General features: G+C 49.0%; 3 protein-coding genes and 1 non-coding gene across 6 annotated transcripts; 3 read left to right on the forward strand and 1 right to left on the reverse strand.

Annotated features, from left to right (window-relative positions):
- Positions 1-447: 447 nt before the first annotated feature.
- On the forward strand, positions 448-2075 carry LOC117644893 (glutathione S-transferase 1-like). Of its 2 annotated transcripts, none has more exons than XM_034384603.1 (6): positions 448-606; positions 961-1137; positions 1223-1281; positions 1393-1534; positions 1625-1792; positions 1876-2028. In XM_034384603.1, exons 2-6 carry the CDS (start codon positions 994-996, stop codon positions 2026-2028), a joined length of 666 nt encoding a protein of 221 aa, XP_034240494.1. In that variant the 5' UTR covers positions 448-606; positions 961-993. The 2 variants fall into 2 exon arrangements, with proteins under 2 accessions (XP_034240494.1, XP_034240493.1); XM_034384602.1 differs by lacking the exon at positions 448-606 and adding an exon at positions 652-802 and having other exon boundaries at positions 1876-2075.
- Positions 2076-3042: 967 nt separating this feature from the next.
- Positions 3043-5637, forward strand: LOC117644894 (hepatoma-derived growth factor-related protein 2-like). The gene is made up of 7 exons (XM_034384605.1): positions 3043-3181; positions 3561-3591; positions 3752-3846; positions 3939-4346; positions 4431-4537; positions 4611-4728; positions 4804-5637. The coding sequence occupies exons 1-7, from the start codon at positions 3179-3181 to the stop codon at positions 5101-5103; spliced, it is 1062 nt and encodes a 353-aa protein (XP_034240496.1). The 5' UTR covers positions 3043-3178; the 3' UTR covers positions 5104-5637.
- A 364-nt stretch (positions 5638-6001) lies between these two features.
- LOC117644895 (elongation of very long chain fatty acids protein 4-like) lies at positions 6002-15686 on the reverse strand. 2 transcript variants are annotated; one of them, XM_034384606.1, is made up of 8 exons: positions 15537-15686; positions 8623-8705; positions 8123-8310; positions 7967-8047; positions 7484-7655; positions 7134-7261; positions 6708-6857; positions 6002-6295 (listed from the first exon to the last, which is right to left on the reverse strand). In XM_034384606.1, exons 2-8 carry the CDS (start codon positions 8699-8701, stop codon positions 6173-6175), a joined length of 921 nt encoding a protein of 306 aa, XP_034240497.1. In that variant the 5' UTR covers positions 8702-8705; positions 15537-15686; the 3' UTR covers positions 6002-6172. The 2 variants fall into 2 exon arrangements, with proteins under 2 accessions (XP_034240497.1, XP_034240498.1); XM_034384607.1 differs by lacking the exon at positions 15537-15686 and adding an exon at positions 8827-8855.
- Positions 12896-12977, forward strand: Trnas-aga. The gene has a single exon. It is a non-coding gene; the product is annotated as a tRNA-Ser (tRNA).
- Positions 15687-17493: the final 1807 nt, after the last annotated feature.

Below are 17493 nucleotides of genomic sequence, written 5' to 3' on the forward strand. Positions count from 1 at the left end.
AATCAGCCTGACGTTCGCCGGGAGCCTGCACAGTGAGCCAGAATACCGGCGGAGGCTGACAAAACTCTCGACGCGTTTTGAGCTCCAGAGTCGCTAAATGGGACTCGAACCGAACGTGTGACCCCACCAATGGATTCCTCGTTCGGAGAGCAATCCATTGGTGGGGTCACACGCTCGGTTCGAGTCCTGTTTAGCGACTCTGGAGCTCAAAACGCGTCTAGAGTTTTGTCCGCCTCCAACACCGGTCTTCTGGCCCACTGTGGCCTGGAAGCTGGACGCGCGCGGAGGTCGGCGTAGCGACGCTGTGGCGCGGGGTATCGCCACGCGCTCCGCGTTGGCTCCACGGCACTACCCCGCGCCGATCGGGCATTGCCCTCTGCCCTCCCCCTCCCCGCCCAGCAGAGATGAGGGACCGGTTGTTGTCGGTGTCCGCTGCGGCTGCAGGCCTGGCGGCTGGCGGGGCGGCCTCTAGGGCGGCCCGGCTGGCCCGTTAGTCGAGGTCGAAGCTGCACTTGCTTCGCTTCGCACGCAGCCGTGTCCAGCAGTCCAGCAGGGCCCCACTGCAGCTGCACTGTGAGCCGGCCGACCAATTCTGCATTGCGTTTTGTGAGCATTGTTTCCTGGCACTTCCCTCTGTGTTTGGGATCTTCAATGTGCTGTGTCTGGGGAGTTTTAAACTCTATTTCAACCAATTGTACCTCAGAGAAGGGGCTCCTGAAATAATTCACATACTTTCAAGCCCCAAGTTGGAATCATAATTTTATGGGGAACTGAAGCGGCAATGCTGCTCACCACTTACAAAGTATTTATCTGTAAAGTAAAGTTGATATTTAACAGGAGCTGATAGTTATTCAATTCTGGGATGTCAAATAAAAAAGCGGGCTTTGGTTGCATTTTATTTTACCAGACTCGGGGTACTTTGTGTAAGCCTTTCAATATGCAATTTTTTTCGCTTTTCAGATCCGTAAAAATCATCAGTATTTAATCTTCAAGATGCCGTCCGTTCTGCTGTACCACTTCCCTCCATCCGCTCCTTCTCGATTTGCGCTGATGACCATGAGGACGCTTGGTATCGATGTCGAAATTAAGAATCTTAATCTTCTGCAAAAAGAGCAGTTCAACGAGGAATTTTTGAAGGTAAAATAAAATCTATGAACAATGGCCAGCTGATTTATTGCTGATCCAATTTTAGTATGATTTGAATTGCATTCCAAATTTTCAGATTAATCCTCAACATTGTGTGCCGACGATAGATGATGATGGCTTCTACTTATGGGACAGGTAATTCAGATAATTTGTATGAATGAAGTATATGCTCAGGGCTAGTTTCCCTAAATTAATGTTTTGCTTAAATAAGAATCAGATGATAAATTTTAAATTTTCTTTTCACAGTCATGCAATTGCCACATACCTGGTTGGCAAATATGGCCAGGATTCAGGTCTTTATTCTGAAGATTTAAAAGAGAGAGCTAAAGTTGACTCCATGTTGTATTTTGAAGCAACTGTTTTGTTTGCTAGGCTCCGAGCTCTGTGTGTAAGTATACTAAGTGATTATAGATATCTTTTATGAACCGCGTACTCATTTCAACTTTTCAACTGACGAAAGTGCAATTGTTCAACTCAGGTGCCTTTCATATTCGGTTCTGCTTCATCAGTCCCAGAAGACCTCAAACTAAATGTTAAAGATGCTTTCAACACACTCAACACTTTGTTAAACGGTAAAACCTGGTTGGTGGGCGAAAGGCTGACTGTGGCAGACATTGCAAATGCAGCAGCCGTCTCAAATGCCGTTGTAAGTTGCGATATCGACACATTTTAATCTTAGGATATAGTTAGTGAATCTTGGTTTAATGCGTTTAACATTTTTGTTTATAGGTTGTTGGATATAATCTGAGCCAACACCCTAATGTGGATCCTTGGTATAAACGCTGTCAAACTTCAATCAAAGGCTTCGAGGAAAATTTAAAAGGAGCGGATGACTTTGTGGCTCTGATCAAGAAGAATTACTCTGCACCTCTATTCCCATAATTCTTTGTGACTGTAAAATAAAAATTAATTTTTATTCCCAATGAAAACTACTTGTCCCACTGCCCACATTCAGTTTGGAAAATAGAAACTTTGTAGTAAGCAAGATGACGAGCTAAGCTTTTGGACTGGACGTGGAACATAATCTGCAATCAAATAAAAATCGCTCTACCGGTAATGGCGAATCGTTTATACAAAAAAGCAATGGAGAACTCAAAGTCATACAACTTTAGAGAAAAAGTTCAAAATTTCTTGAAGGGGTACACAAACACAGTAAAATAAAAGTACCCGATATCACGATGGAATGACCAAGTCAGGCCATTTATTGAGTGTGCTGTTGTCCGCGTGTTACAAGAGTAGGCGCGATCGACGTTTACAAATCTGTATAGAATCTCAGAGGAATACATGACTTTGAAATGAAGTTAACTTAGGCAGATGGAGATGTCGTACGGAATTTTCAACTATGCGGCGACACTTGACGCCCAAAGCTCGAAGCGACCCGAGCACAGCACAGGACGGACACTCCGAACAGTAGAATTAGAACATAAGTTGGTGTGTTGTAAAATTGAATCGGGAAATGTCAAAAATGAATTTTAAGTGAGCGTAGTTTGTAAAGGAATCAATGCCTTTCATTCAAGAAAGTTTGCGATGTTTGTTTCGCCGCTGGCGGACCAAAAACTTGGGTTGGGATGTTGCGAGCGACGTGGTTTTTAGGGTTTAATGTTTCATTTTTTCGCAGGTAGGAAAAGAAGGAATATCGTGCGATCACTTCCGTGGCGTGTAAATTACAGTCGACTTCCGTGTAAATTACAAAACGGAGCGCCTTCGGTCGGAATCGAACCTGGAACCTTGCCCTTCCAAACCGCCCTTTCACTTTAGGCTTTTGCTTGGTGTGTTGGTGATGTGTTGTGGTGACGATTGACGAATTTTTTAAGAATTGTGATTTTATTTCTCTGTCGTAAAAGAAGTTACCAAATACTTGCACCGTGTCTTCCGCTGTTTCTTAAAGAGGTGAGATATTCCTTTCAGGCAGTTCTTATTGTTCCATAAATCGTGTCAACAAATCATTGCTTCATTCTCGTTGTGTGAAACGTCGGACGCGAACTGCCGGTTCTGCAAAGCAAAGCAAAGCACCGCATATTTGCCATTCGCGATGGTATTTCCCTGAAGCTGTGCTTAATTACGTCCCGTCTTTTATCTCGCATTGCGTTTCAGAATCTTTCAAAGAATCGTGTTTTGCTTGTCGCTGGATGCTCTAACCTCTGAATTCACAAGTACCAGTTCTCGGTCTACTCACTGTTTTGATACATTTATACTCAGTTGTTTACAGCTTCTGTCATTATTTTATAGTCGTTATAAGCCTCTGAGCCTGCTCATTTAACATTGATTTTATTCATCATGGACTTCGAAATGAAATTGTGCTATCGATAGATTCAATATGCGAGCAGTATTATGGTTATCCATCAGATTAACTGTTGATATGTACTGTTAATGGGATGTAAATTTTATATGTCATATCATTTTTATTGTTTCAGGTTAATATGGCTTCCTCAAGCAAAAGTCATGGTAAGTACCTGCTGAACTACAACTCTCTTTGCATAACCATTTCTGTCTGATCGAAAACTTCTTTTGATCACATTGCTGGACTAAACCATCTTTCTGCATATTAAAAATTCTTATCTTAACTCAAGTTACCCTCTTTAATTAAGCTATGATCTTGTTGCAGATGTTGAACCTCTTCGCATCAGAAAATTTGAAGTAGGCGACTTAGTGTTTGCAAAATTAAAAGGCTACCCACCTTGGCCGTCCAAAATAAACCAGGTACTTTATATTACTTCAACAATCATTTCATGCAACTGTATGAGCTCCTCAATGTTCTGTGCCTTTATTGTCTTCTGTGTTCTTTCTGCCAGATTGAAAATCTGATATCTGGAGGGAAGGAGACCATCAGATATAATGTCTACTTCTATGGCACTCATCAGTCATCAATTCTGAGAAGCTCCTCCCTTTATCACTATGACTCTCATGCCAAAGCAATTGTTGAAAAGTTTGGACGTAAGCCAAAGTTTCTCAAAGCTCTGAAAGAGCTAGAAAGAGAGATGATGGATAAAATCTCTTACCTGAACCAACTTCGAACGCCAGAAACACCGTGGTGTCATGGCTTCAGCAATATTTGTGATAGCCTTGCTAATGATATAGATGTGGCTCAAGAAAGGGTCAAGAGTAAAAATCATTGCAAACCCAAAGAGACAGAAGTGGAAGAAGTTATTGACGATAGTGACGTAGAGTGCATAGATGAATCACGAAAGTGTGGTTACGAGGTATTTTATTTTGTTCCTTTATTTTGCCATGGTTCAAACTTTTTCTTTCTGATGTGTATTAACTAAGTTCTTTTGCTTCTTTAGGTTATGTATGTGGAAAGAATACCACTTCCAGATACACCAGAAAACCTCATCATCTTGAGCCTTAATTTCAATAAAGATTGGGTTACTGAGGAATCACTTAGAATTAAGTAAGTATTCTTCAATTTGTGTAACAGTTTCACTGAAACTCTAATCTAACTCTGATTGTTTTTTGACTTGTAGAGAAGAGGAACGCATGATGAACTGCCATGTGAGAATTGAGCCATTCCCCGCTAAATATGCTCATCTTGATCCCAATCAAAGAAATATTGTTAATGTTGCTCAAACTTCATCTCAACAGGTTTGTCACATTGATCCTTTTGGAAGTGGTTCATACTCATTGGAGTAATGTTACTAATATTTTGTCATTTTGCAGCATGATTCTAAGTCCAAATCAAATGAAATTGTGAAAAAAGAAAAGGTTGAACCGCCACAAGAAACAGTTTACTCAGATTCTGACCTTGAGGAGGCAGTTGAAACGTGCCCTGTGTGCCGTCTGTGTTTCTTCTCTCAAGATGACTTGAAAGACCATGAGAAGTCTGTTCATGGCAGTGTATCAACTGCAGAGTCCATGTTTGACAATCTGCTTAATGGAGACAGGGCTAGTAGTAAAAACCAAAGATTCTCATGGAAAGAAGGGTATCCAATGGATTCAATTATTGGCAATAGAATATGATGAGACACTGTACCAATCAACATTCAATCAAATAAAGATTTTAGACCTGACCGTAATCTAAGAATTGGCTAATCACATTGGAAGTATACATTAAACCTATAATTCTAGCTTACAAGGTTTCCAATATAAGTTTTATAATGTGTGTGTAAATGATTCAATTGAGTATGTTTCTATTAACATTATTTAGCAGTATTTGTTTTGTCTGTGCCTTTTTGGCCCTTTCAGTCGTTTTTGTGAATGAAATTTGTCTCTTGCTTCTTTAAGCCAAAAAGAAGCCACATTGAGGCTCGTGTAAATATGATTATCAACTTTGTGAAATTATTGTTTATTTGTAATTTTAATGAATGCAAGACTGTCATCTCTATGTTCTGAATTGCTCCTGAACAAATTGTGAGTAATGAAGGAGATTATAATTATTCATTGTATATATCTATATATAATTGAAGAGAGTAGTGCAGTATCAGGCTGTTCTACTCTGCGACTGCGAATTTATGTATTCAAAGAAAAGGATTACATAAATGTAATGCTAAAATTGTTACTTCATTTTTTTCTGAGAAGAAACCTCGGTGCTTTCATTCCTTTCTAAATCACAGTTGGCTATTCTTTCTACGTATTACATTTTTAGTTGTGTTTGAAAAGCACCATATTGCTGACCACAAGAGAGAGGAGTTCAATAATATCACTTCTTCAACAATCAAAAATCACAGATTTTTGTTCTTTCTAACAAAGAATTCTACAGAAAAGACATCTTCACAAAGAGTGTTCATAGTTTTATACCTAAGCTGATTCCTCAGCGAAAATATTTGTACAAAAGATTTCAATAAACTTAATACAAAAGGTCTACATGCAGTCAAGTATAACTTTTTTGTCTAACGTTTGTCTCTTTGACAAGTAGAAAATATAATCCAGATAGTCTTGCAAATAGTCCATATTTCATAACTACTTTGAGCACCCTGCATTTTGCCACAGGCCATAGGCCCTGGCTGGAATCCCTTGGCAGTGATGTGTGAATTTTCAGAGGACTCACTTAATTGAAAACAGTTTGATTTGAAGCAAGTACGGGTTCTGCCTATTGCGTCTTCTTGTGGTGTCCGTTTCCGTTGAGCCGTTTCCTGTTTTCCACTTCCAAGTCCATGGAAGGCCGACACAGCGCCATGTTGGCCGCGCCGTAGAACGCCAGCGACTCCCTCCCCTGCGGAAAGAGACTCGAATTGGCAACACTGTCGAATGGGATGCCTGCCATCCCGGCGGCGGGGCTGGTTTACCGAGGGCCACTGCTTGGGGTCGGATGGGTTGCCTACCTCGAGGCGCGACTAGGTACAGTAGTAGCGGGGCACTCATTGCACAGTGGGTCAGAAGACCCGCGCAGGCGGCCGAAACCCTAGACGCGTTTTGAGCTTCAGAGTAGCTGAACAGTTCTCGAACCGAGCGTGTGACCCCACCAATAGATTGCTCGTTCGGAGAGCAGTCCCTTGGTGGGGTCACACGTTCGGTTCGAGTCCCATTTAGCGACTCCGGAGCTCAAAACGCGTCTAGAATTTGAGCCACCCCACCGGTCTGTGTGACGCCCAAGGCTGCATGCGAAGAGCCAACTTGAAACTCACCTTTTTGATGTACGCCTTGGCGTAGAAGTTGCCGAACAAAACGATGAAGGACACCATGTACACCACCAGCGCGTACTGCATCCACATGGGGAAGTCACAGCCCGACCGAATGCTGTTGACCCCCATGATGAGTGCCACGGTGAACTGGATCTGCACAAAAAGTACAAAATGTCGCATTATTTTTTGGTCAAACGAATTTTGAAGTATCGAAAACCCTCAAGGTACAGAAAACTGTCTCAAAATTTTCTCCCAAAATGTTCAAAAACGCTGTCCAAAATACAAACAGTAATTTGCACCCCGATACCATACTAGAAAAATACTCTGGAGACATTTACACGTTTTAAAATTTAAATTATCCAACAAAGCACTGTACAAACTGAAGCTGCCTCTCTTTCTGTCTCATTCATTCTCTGATGGCACACTTACCAGCTGTAAGATGGTGAGGTACTTCTTCCACCACAGGTAGCGCGCGACGTGCGGGCCCAGCGCCGCCAGGCCGTAGTAGGAGTACATCAACACATGGATGAAGCTGTTGACCATAGCGGGTAGGAAAGCTAAAATAACAGAACAAAAAACAATTACTGCATCAAATTACAAAAAAATTGAACATTAAAAAAAAAACGACGAAAAATTTTTGGTCACATGTGACCTCATATGTGCTCAAATCGTGACGAAAATCCATCACCTGCAGCTCACGGCGACCTTTTCGTGACAATTCCGTTCTCCTTGGGGCTGGGGTTACATCAACAAAAATTAAAAAAATGGTTGGCACTTACTGGAGCCACTGGGAACCCATTTGATGCCGATCCACCACAGCGAGAACATGGTGGCGTGGTGGTAGACGTGCAAGAAGCTCAGCTGTCTGTCCTTCTTCCTCAAGACGAAGAAGAGCGTGTCGCCGAACTCGAACAGCTTGGAGATGTAGTACCACCACACCGCGTTGGCTATCTGCGAAAGGGCGGACAAGTTGGTGGGTTAAACAAAAACAGGCATGGCACAGTAGGCAAGAACGCCTGAACCCCGGCGTTTTGAGCTCCAGAGTCGCTAATGGGAATCGAAGCGAATGTGTGACCCCACCAATGGATTGCTCTCCGAACGATGAATCCATTGGTGGGGTCACGTTCAGTTCGAGTCCCATTTAGCGTCTGTGGAGCACAAAACGCGTCTGGAGTTTTGGCCACCTGCGCCGAACTTGCGGCCCACTGTGCATCGCCAGATGGAAGCAGTTTCACATCATTTTGACCTCCCGGAATTCTCACCCTAATTTCCTCCTTGTGGTTGATAAATGTCACGGGCTGGCAGATGTAGTTATACTTTAGTCGCGTTGAGGCCACCAACAACTAGAACAGGAAAAATAATATTCAGACCCGCTGGAAAGTATTCTGTGACGCCCTTCGTTTAGATTTCACACTCACCTCCACTGCGATGAAGGCGTTGAGCACACACATGGAGAGGTTGTACGCGATCATGACCTTCTTGAGGTCGAAGGGCTTTCGGTTCTTCATGAGCTTGGGCCCCACCATCACCATGATGAGGTAGAGGACTGTGTAGGCCAGGGTGGGCAGCGGGGAGTCCACCATGAGCCATCCCCGAGTGCGTTTGTCTGGAACACGCCGCAGTGTAGGCATTCCCCCGCCGCGTTTGCGCATCGCCGCACAGTGGGCCAGAAGACCGGCGCGGGCGGCCAAAACTCTAGACGCGTTTTGAGCTCCAGAGTCGCTAAACAGGACTCGAACCGAGCGTGCGACCCCACCAATGGATTGCTCTCCGAACGAGGAATCCATTGGTGGGGTCACACGTTCGGTTCGAGTCCTGTTTAGCGACTCTGGAGCTCAAAACGCGTCTAGAGTTTAGGCCGCCTGCACCGGGCTTCTGGCCCACTGTGCGCCGGTCTGAAAAACCACCCTCGACTCACCTGCTATTGACAATGTCCACAGGTAGAAGTTGTAGCCGTCGGAGAGCATGGTGGTCGTGGCGTTGAGTAGCGAAGCCATGGTCCTGGAAGCAGACGCCAACACGTTAATGCCGCTCACTTTCGCTAATTTGTCGCAAAAGAAAAAAACCTAAAAAAAAAGAGAATTCCCATTCACGCTTCGCCCTGTCTACGGCACTGACTCACCACGGAGGCAGGGAAGGTCTGACCGCCAGCCGTGGCTCTCCCAATGTCAATGCCGAGCTGCACCTGACACACCGGCCCGGGGCTGGACGCGGCCTGACGCGGCCCTAGCGCGGTGGCGCGGCCCCCTGCAGACTCACTCCGAGAGTCGTTTTCGTCGCTCTGTCTCTCTCGCACCCATACGGGACGCTCCAAGAGTGCGAGAGGGACAGAGCGACGAGGACGACTCTCGGAATCAGTCTGCTGGACCGTCATTGCCCCCCTCCCTCCCTCCCCGGCGAAAACGGGACGTGGTGACTGTGCAGACGACAGTGAATGTGCCTAAAGAAGAAAGGATGGAGGACCCCGCGGGTGAGAGAGAGAGAGAGAGAGAGAGAGAGAGAGAGAGAGAGAGAGAGAGAGAGAGAGAGAGAGAGAGAGAGAGAGAGAGAGGGAGAGAGAGAGGGAGAGGGAGAGAATGACTCCTCCCACTTTATGGCTCTGCCCCAGTCTGCCATGGACATTTTCTTTTCGTTTCAGGTGTCTCTGAGCGTCATTCACGCAAGAAGAGAATGATTCCGTAGCGTTTGGCAAGGTCAACGGGCTGACTATATCTGCAGACTGATTCCGAGAGTCGTTTTCATCGCTCTGTCTCTCTCGCACTCGTGGGGCGTGCCGTGTAGGCGCGAGAGAGACAGTGCGACGAAAAAGACCCTCGGAATCAGTCCACTGGCCTTGGATAAAACCGAACCGAGTGGTCGATCTCATCGCGAATCCGGTGGTGGTTCCGGTGACCGCATCGCGCGCGCGGTCGCTGCGCCATGGTTACGCCGGCCAGCACACTGATTCCGAGAGTCGTTTTCATCGCTCTGTCTCTCTCGCACTCATGGGGCGTTCCGTGGAGGTGCGAGAGAGACAGAGCGACGAAAACGACTCTCGGAGTCAGTCTGCGGGCGGACGTCTGCGGGAAGACGACGTGCGTGCCTCCATGTCACCGTGTCACCGCCCTGTGGCGACAGTCTGACAGTTACGACCTGCTGCACCTCAGTCCGCTCGGTTTGAGGAGCTGTTCGCGCATCACGGCCCTTTCAATCACACTCGCACCCGTCTGTCTGTCTGTCTGTCTGTCTGTCTGTCTGTCTGTCTGTCTGTCTGTCTGTCTGTCTGTCTGAATGTCTGTCTGTCTGTCTGTCTGTCTGTCTGTCTGTCTGTCTGTCTGTCTGAATGTCTGTCTGTCTGTCTGTCTGTCTGTCTGAATGTCTGTCTGTCTGTCTGTCTGTCTGTCTGTCTGAATGTCTGTCTGTGCCAAAAATACTAAATAAGATGCCAATAGATTTAAGGAATATAAATAGTCAAAGTGCCATGAAAACAAAATTAAAACAATATTTTTTAAGTACAAACAATTGAAAAATCTAAATAACAAAAAGAAAGGTGGAGTTTAAATTGTAAAAGACTTTTTTGTTTGTAAAAGATTTTTGTTTGTTTGTTTTTATTGTTTGTTATGACAGAAAGACAGTAAATCCACCCCTGACAAGCAGTCATGCTTAGGGGTTGTCTTTTTCTATTTTTAGGCAGTTTATTACTATGTTAATGTTTCTATCTGTAAGTGCCTTGTTTAAGTTTTTCTTAATAAATACGAATTGAATTGAATTGAATTGAATTGAATGTCTGTCTGTCTGTCTGTCTGTCTGTCTGTCTGAATGTCTGTCTGTCTGTCTGTCTGAATGTCTGTCTGTCTGAATGTCTGTCTGTCTGAATGTCTGTCTGTCTGTCTGTCTGTCTGTCTGTCTGTCCGTCCGTCCATGTGTGTCAAGTGCCGTTGGCGGTGGCCGGGGGCTGCCCGTAGGGTCATTCCGCTCGCCTGGCGCGAGTCGCTACAGTATCCCTACTCGTGTGCCCGCGCCGAGGGGTCGACAACTCCCATATTACCTCGTACGCAGAGCTTATATTACCTCTATATTACCTTATATTACCGTATATTACCGTATATTACCGTATATTACCCTATATTACCGTATATTACCTCTATATTACCACTATATTACCACATATTTCTGTGATTTGCTTGTTTCTAACCTAAACTAACGTTAAACTTGCCGTACTGAACCTTGGTATCAAGGTGTTAAAGCTATTAGGCTTCTCCTTGCGACAGGAAGAAATTCGGATTTGATGTCCGTGTTCAATCTGACATGAAGCTACGCGCCATACTTTTGTCAGATAGGTTGCATCGGGTTGCATACCTTTTATCTGACAGGGGGCGCTGTCATGAAACGAGGGTAAGGTCTGCATAATACCAAAATTCTAGCCAGAACTCCTGATTTTAGCCTTAGTCAAGGATACTGTGTCACGTTCTCATCTTCTTTTATCATATATTACCGTTGTTTTATTTCCGTATATTACCTTATATTACCCTATATTACTTATATTACCGGTAATATATACTACCTCGTACACGGCTCGAGGTAGTTGTCGACCCCTCGGCCCGCGCACAATGCCGTATGTGTCGCTGGCCGCCGTGCGAGATACGCAGAGCGCCGCACAGTGGGCTAGAAGACCGGTGGAGGCGGCCAAAACTCTAGACGCGTTTTGATCTTCAGAGTATCCAAATGGGACTCGAACCGAACGTGTGACCCCACCAATGGATTGCTCTCCGAACGAGGAATCCATTAGTGGGGTCACACGTTCTGTTCGAGTCCCATTTGGAGACTCTGGAGCTCAAAACGCGTCTAGAGTTATGGCCGCCTCCTCCGGTCTTCTGGCCCACTCTGCGCCGCCGTCTTTTCATTGTGCACGCCGCGGCCCGCGGCCCGTTCTGTCTCTCTCGCTCACACGGGGCGTCCCGCAGTGTGCGAGAGAGACGGAGCGAGCCGGCACGAGTGTTTGGCCGCGTGAGTCGCGGACTGGCGCGGAGCGTCGCTCGGCCACTGTCTGAGGCTTGGGTGGCGGCCAGCGCGCCAGCGGTAGCGGCACATTTGTTTCCGTAGAGCGCTTCGTCGCTCTGTCTCTCTCGCACCTGTACGGGGCGCTCCGTGAGTGCGAGAGAGACAGAGCGACGAGAGCGCTCTACTGAGGGTTCTTTTCTTGACGCCGTGCATGGCTAAGCCAAAACGGGACCCTCACCTAGACCGCTCTGCTCTCCAGTGTCCGATGCACCTGTCCGGGGCTCTGGAGGCACTCCGCAACGCGCTCCCCATGCGAGTGCACGGTGGGCCAGAACACCGGTGGAGGCGGCCAAAATTCTAGACGCGTTTTGAGCTCAGCCGCTAAAAGGGACTCGAACCGAGCGTGTGACCCCACCAATGGATTCCTCGTTCGGAGAGCAATCCATCTGTGGGGTCGCACATTCAGTTCTAGTTCCATTTAGGGACTGAGCTCAAAACGTGTCCGGGATTTTGACCGCCTCCACCGGGGTTCTGGCCCACTGTGGAGTGGTGCTGGAATGCACGCTGGAGGCTGCCGCGCCGCTGGAGTGCCTGGAGTGCTGGAGGCACGACACGTCGAACCCAATTCCTTTGTTGGCCGGGAAGGAGCGGATTGGAAAGTGTTGCCGGAAGCTGTAGGACGTGCAAAGGACAACGGGGAAGGGGTCCTCACACACTCACACTCACTCACACACAAATTACTCATCACAGTGTACTGTGCGCCGTGGAGAGCCACGGCGTCCGACGACAATCTGACAGTGACACGGGGTGCTCCTCCCTCGGGGCACTCAGTGGCCACCAGCAGACTGATTCCGAGAGTCGTTTTCGTCGCTCGGTCTCTCTCGCACTCACGGAGCGTTCCGTATAGGTGCGAGAGAGACAGAGCGACGAAAACGACTCTCGGAATCAGTCTGCAGTTGGCAGCAGTGGCTGTGCGCCCACCGACTCGTGCATAGGCCACACGCTCGACACGGCCTGCCGGCCGAGCCGTTTCGTCGCGCTCTCTCGCACTCATGGGGCGTCCCGTGGAGGTGCGAGAGAGACCGCGAGGAGGCTTGGCGGCCAGCTCAGCGGTGCCAGCAACTGTCTCCCCCCTCCCTCTCTGCTCGCGGGACGCTCGCGCGGATCCCCCACTTCTACTGCACTGCTTTCTCCACGACATGCAGCAGGTCGCAGTCGTGGCCGAGTGGTTAAGGCGACTGACTAGAAATCAGTTTCCCTCTGGGAGCGTAGGTTCGAGTCCTACCGACTGCGTAAGTTTTTGCGGCTTTTACTTAAGAATAGAAGATAATTTATCGCAGAGGGTCAACAGGACGTAACGAATTAAAGGAGTTTCGCGACTACATAGTCACTGACTTTTTAAGAAGAAATCAGTTTTTCCCCGGGAAGCGTAGGTCTGAGTCTTACCGCGGCCTCATTTTTCTGTCTCCTAGTAGACCCCTTAAGTCGCCGAGTTTAAAGCAAAAGGAATCAAAAAGCCAGCTTCCAGCAGTGCGCCACTAGGAGGCCGAAACTGCTGGACCCTGATTGGTCCCAAGGTATGGATGAAGTTCAATGCAGCGCCTTCAAAGCAGGATGTTCCATTCAACCAAACTGCACGTAAAGTTTAGATTTTACAGATAAAATACATGACAATTTTAATGAAAACGGACCCGACTTGTTATAGCTGGGTGCTTTGTGGCAGGTACCTCCGTCGCCATCGTCACCTGGCGCGGCACCATGGCTGATTCCGACGGCCGCTTTCGTCGCTCTGTCTCTCTCGCACCCCTACGGCAGGCGCCACGAGTGTGAGAGAGACAGAGCGACTAGCGCTTGGCAGCATCCGAGCCCTGCCGTCCGGCACACTGCAAGCTGCAAGTGCAGCATCATGCTGACGGGCACGTCTGCGGATTCAGGGCCTTCGGGGCCTCGGTCGCCCCTCAGTAGGGCAGCAGCACGCTGAGAATCGTTTTCGTCGCTCCGTCTCTCTCGCACTCATGGCGCGTCCCGTGTGGGTGCGAGAGAGACAGAGCGACAACGCACAGTGGGCCAGAAGACCGGTGGAGGCGGTCGAAACTCTAGACGCGTTTTGAGCTCCAGAGTCGCTAAACAGGCCTCGAACCGAACGTGTGACCCCACCAATGGATTGCTCTCCGAACAAGGAATCCATTGGTGGGGTAACACGTTCGGTTCGAGTCCCATTTAGCGACTCTGGAGCTCAAAACGCGTCCAGAGTTTTGGCCGCCTCCACCGGTCTTCTGGCCCACTGTGCGACGGCGCCAAAGCGTGAGCACCAAACGGCCGCGAAGGGAAGACCGTTCACGCAAACTCGGCGCGGAAGTAGGCCAGTGGGAGCGTCACCCGGAATGGCCAGTCACAGCGCGCGGCGCACGGCTCATCGGGCTCGGGTTCGACTCCCCGCGAGGCGAGGGGTGGATCACTAGTGTACTCATGTGTACCAATTTGCTCGTACTCAGTGTACTAACAAGTTCAAAAAGAACGAAAATCACTTGTTTTGCGACCAATTTGGCGTTGAGTGCCGTTTAAAACGCTAAATAAAGCCTTATAATGTTTCCAAATGTGAAATTTGTGAGTAAAACAAGGTGTACTCACCCGTACTCATGTACTCATGTGTACACTAGGACGCTGAGTGATTCACCCCTCGCCGCGAGGGAAGTCCTGTTTTTGTTGTTTTTCCCTCGGGGGGGTCGGGTGCCGTGTTGGTAGGTACTTGCCGTGCACTTTGCTGTTAACGGCGACCCCCCGATTCGGAGACGTTGGATGGCGGAAGAGGCGTGGGCGAGGCTGCAGTGCAGGTGCGTGCAAGTGCATTCACGCTGCAGCAGACGGATTCCGAGAGTCGTCCTCGTCGCTCTGTCTCTCTCGCACTCATGGAGCGTCCCGTATAGGTGCGAGAGAGACAGAGCGACGAAAACGACTCTCAGTCTGCTGCAGCGCGCGTATAGTCCGCGACTCCGCGGACACGACACGGACCGAGTCAACGGCAAGCGGAATCCTCCACTCGCTGACCACATCAACACCATCATCACCGTGTCGGTGACACTTCAAGCCGAGGGGTCGGCAACTTCCCTTGGCCGTGTACGAGGGAGTATACGTATATTACCAGTAATATAGGTAATATATGTGTAATATAAAGTAATACAAAGTAATATATAGTAATATAGGGGTATTATAGAGGCGAAATTGTGGTAATATGCCAGTAATATATGGTAATATACAGGTAATATACGGGTAATATAGCCACCGCGTACGAAGTAATATATAAGTTGACGACCCCTCGCTTCAAGCAGCGAGCCACTGCACAGTGGGCCAGAAGACCGGTGGAGGCGGCCAAAACTCCAGACAAGTTTTGAGCTCCAGAGTCGCGAAGCAGGACTCGAATCGAGCGTTTGACCCCACCAATGGATTCCTCGTTCGGAGAGCAATCTATTGGTGGGGTCACACGTTCGGTTCGAGTATCATTTAGCGACTCTGCAGCTCGAAACGCGTCTTGAGTTTTGGCCGCCTCCACCGGTCTTCTGGCCTACTGTGCACTGCGCTTCCCGCGGACAAAGACATTGCGGCCGCCGTGCCAGCAGCATCCTGGTGAAGCTCAAGCCCGCCGTGGCCTGGCCAGCACGGCCAGCCCTCCCGGAACCCGTCGCCGCGGACTGCCACCGTCCTCCCATTCAGTCCGGGGCGGAAATCGCCGTCGCAAAGTGCGGCCCACGGCCTCCCTAACCTCCAAGAGCCCTTCCAGTACTCGGCCTGCCCGCCCTACAGTGCCCCGCGCGGCGGCGGGGGCGTACCGGGCGCGCGGGGGCGTGTACTCACAGTGTGGGCGTCGTCCGCGGCGTGGAGGCGCTGGAGGCGGTGCTGCCGCGGGTAGCACCCGCTGGACAACAGCTGGAAGACAGGAGACGGCCTGGACGCCACCTCTCGATGGAGGCGGCGCGGCACTGCTCTGCTACTCTGCGGACTGATTCCGAGCCTCGTTTTCGTCGCTCTGTCTCTCTCGCACTCACGGGGCGTTCCCTGTAGGTGCGAGAGAGACTGCTGCTGCTCTGCCGCCTTGCGAGATCGATAGGGGGCTGCGGGCTGCGCGGGCTCTAGCAGTGGGGTGGGCGGGGAGGGCCGGGCCGCCAGGGTGTCTGTGCGTGCGGGGGTGGTGCAGCACGGCCAGCGCAGCGCAGCGGACTCATTCCGACAGTCGTTTCCGTCGCTCTGTCTCTCTCGCACTCACGGGGCGCCCCGAGTCGGTGCGAAAGAGACAGAGCGACGGAAACGACAGAAGCAGTCCGCGGCGAAGTGTGGCGCCAAAGCGCGAGAGATGCCTGGTAACAAGTAGTTACCAGGAGTAACTGCTACCAGTAGTTACCAGGGGTAACTGCTGGAGAAATCCGGCTGACAGCAATGGTAATCCGTGATCTGGCGAAATCCAATAGGGGCAATCCTCGCCTTGATCCTCGCAATAAAAAATGAAAAACAAAACAGCCGTAGCTTTTTTCGACCAAAATGGTCGAGTTCCGCTAATGTGAGCCTTTCTCATGGGTCTGAGCAAGGGCGGATCCAGGGACGGGTTCAGGGGGGGGATGTCGCGAAAGTTGCCTACCTACAGGGGTAATGTGCGACTTTTTGCCTACCTTTCAGGCGGCTTCGCCGCCTTCAGGGGGTGGGGTTGGCCCCCCCCCCCCCCCCCCCGATTTACGCCTGGGCCTGAGAAACTGATGCCCGGTGCCCAATGGTCTTTGACACATTCCATTCGGTGTGAGGATGACTTCTCCCGCGACGCTAGTTGAGCTCTGTAGTGCGGTAGGAGGCTGTGAACGATGGGTTGCCTACCGGCCCGGCGCATGCTCAAAACATTCCAGCTTTTCGCCAGAAAAAGACTGTTTAGGACCGAAATGGTCTTCGAAATAGTGTCAGAAGTCACGAGGGAGTGCCCCAGCACAACATACTCGAATTTGGTCGAATTTCATGGCATGGCCCAAAACGTGAAAAAACCATCATGTATAGCCTTAGCTTTTTTTCGATGAAAATGGTCGACCACCTCCGATCTGTCTGAAATTGATATGGAACCTTCTCATGGGTCTAAGAAACAGATACGCGGTGCCCAATGGTCCTAAACGCATTCTATTTGGTGTGAAAATGGCTTTTCCCGTGAGGCTGGATGAGTAGAAGAAGCTGTGAGCGGTGGGTTGCCTACCTATACGGCGCAAGCATCCCTGTGGCTCGGTTGGTTGAAATGGTGTCTGCCGCGATAACTACCTGGGTTCGAACCCCACGTGGATTAATCTTTTCTTCATTTCACCTCTCCCGATGAGGGGAACTCTTTTGCCTCTTTGCCAGGGGGAAAAATCGCAAGTTTGCTTTTCTTATAGCCAGGATGCCTCTAATTTCCTTTCACCGCATGGTGGAGTGCCAAATGGGTGGCCTACCTTCAGGGCGGCATTGATATACAGTCGTTCAGGGTTCAAAGACCATTTGGCCGGAGCCGAGATTGCAACTAAGATCGCATTCTAGCTTCCTCTGGCCTGCTGCTAACATCGGCGACCCGTGGCGCTACCTCACGGACATAATGCGAACTACTGATATGGCGGGAGATTTTGAACTTGGAACATATCAAACAAGGTTTGGGAAGTGATTTTTGATCCGTATGACCTAAATTTCAATGAAGATGCTTCCCATGATTAAATATTGTGGCCTAAAGTTGATCCCAGGCACATGATTGACTACTTTTTGGTGTTCCCAAGAGCTCGGGTTGGGGTGGTCCGACTAAAGCTTTCTCGAC

Source organism: Thrips palmi, unplaced genomic scaffold (assembly GCF_012932325.1).
Source record: "Thrips palmi isolate BJ-2018 unplaced genomic scaffold, TpBJ-2018v1 HiC_scaffold_18, whole genome shotgun sequence".
In the NCBI taxonomy this organism is placed as follows: Eukaryota; Metazoa; Arthropoda; class Insecta; order Thysanoptera; family Thripidae; genus Thrips; species Thrips palmi.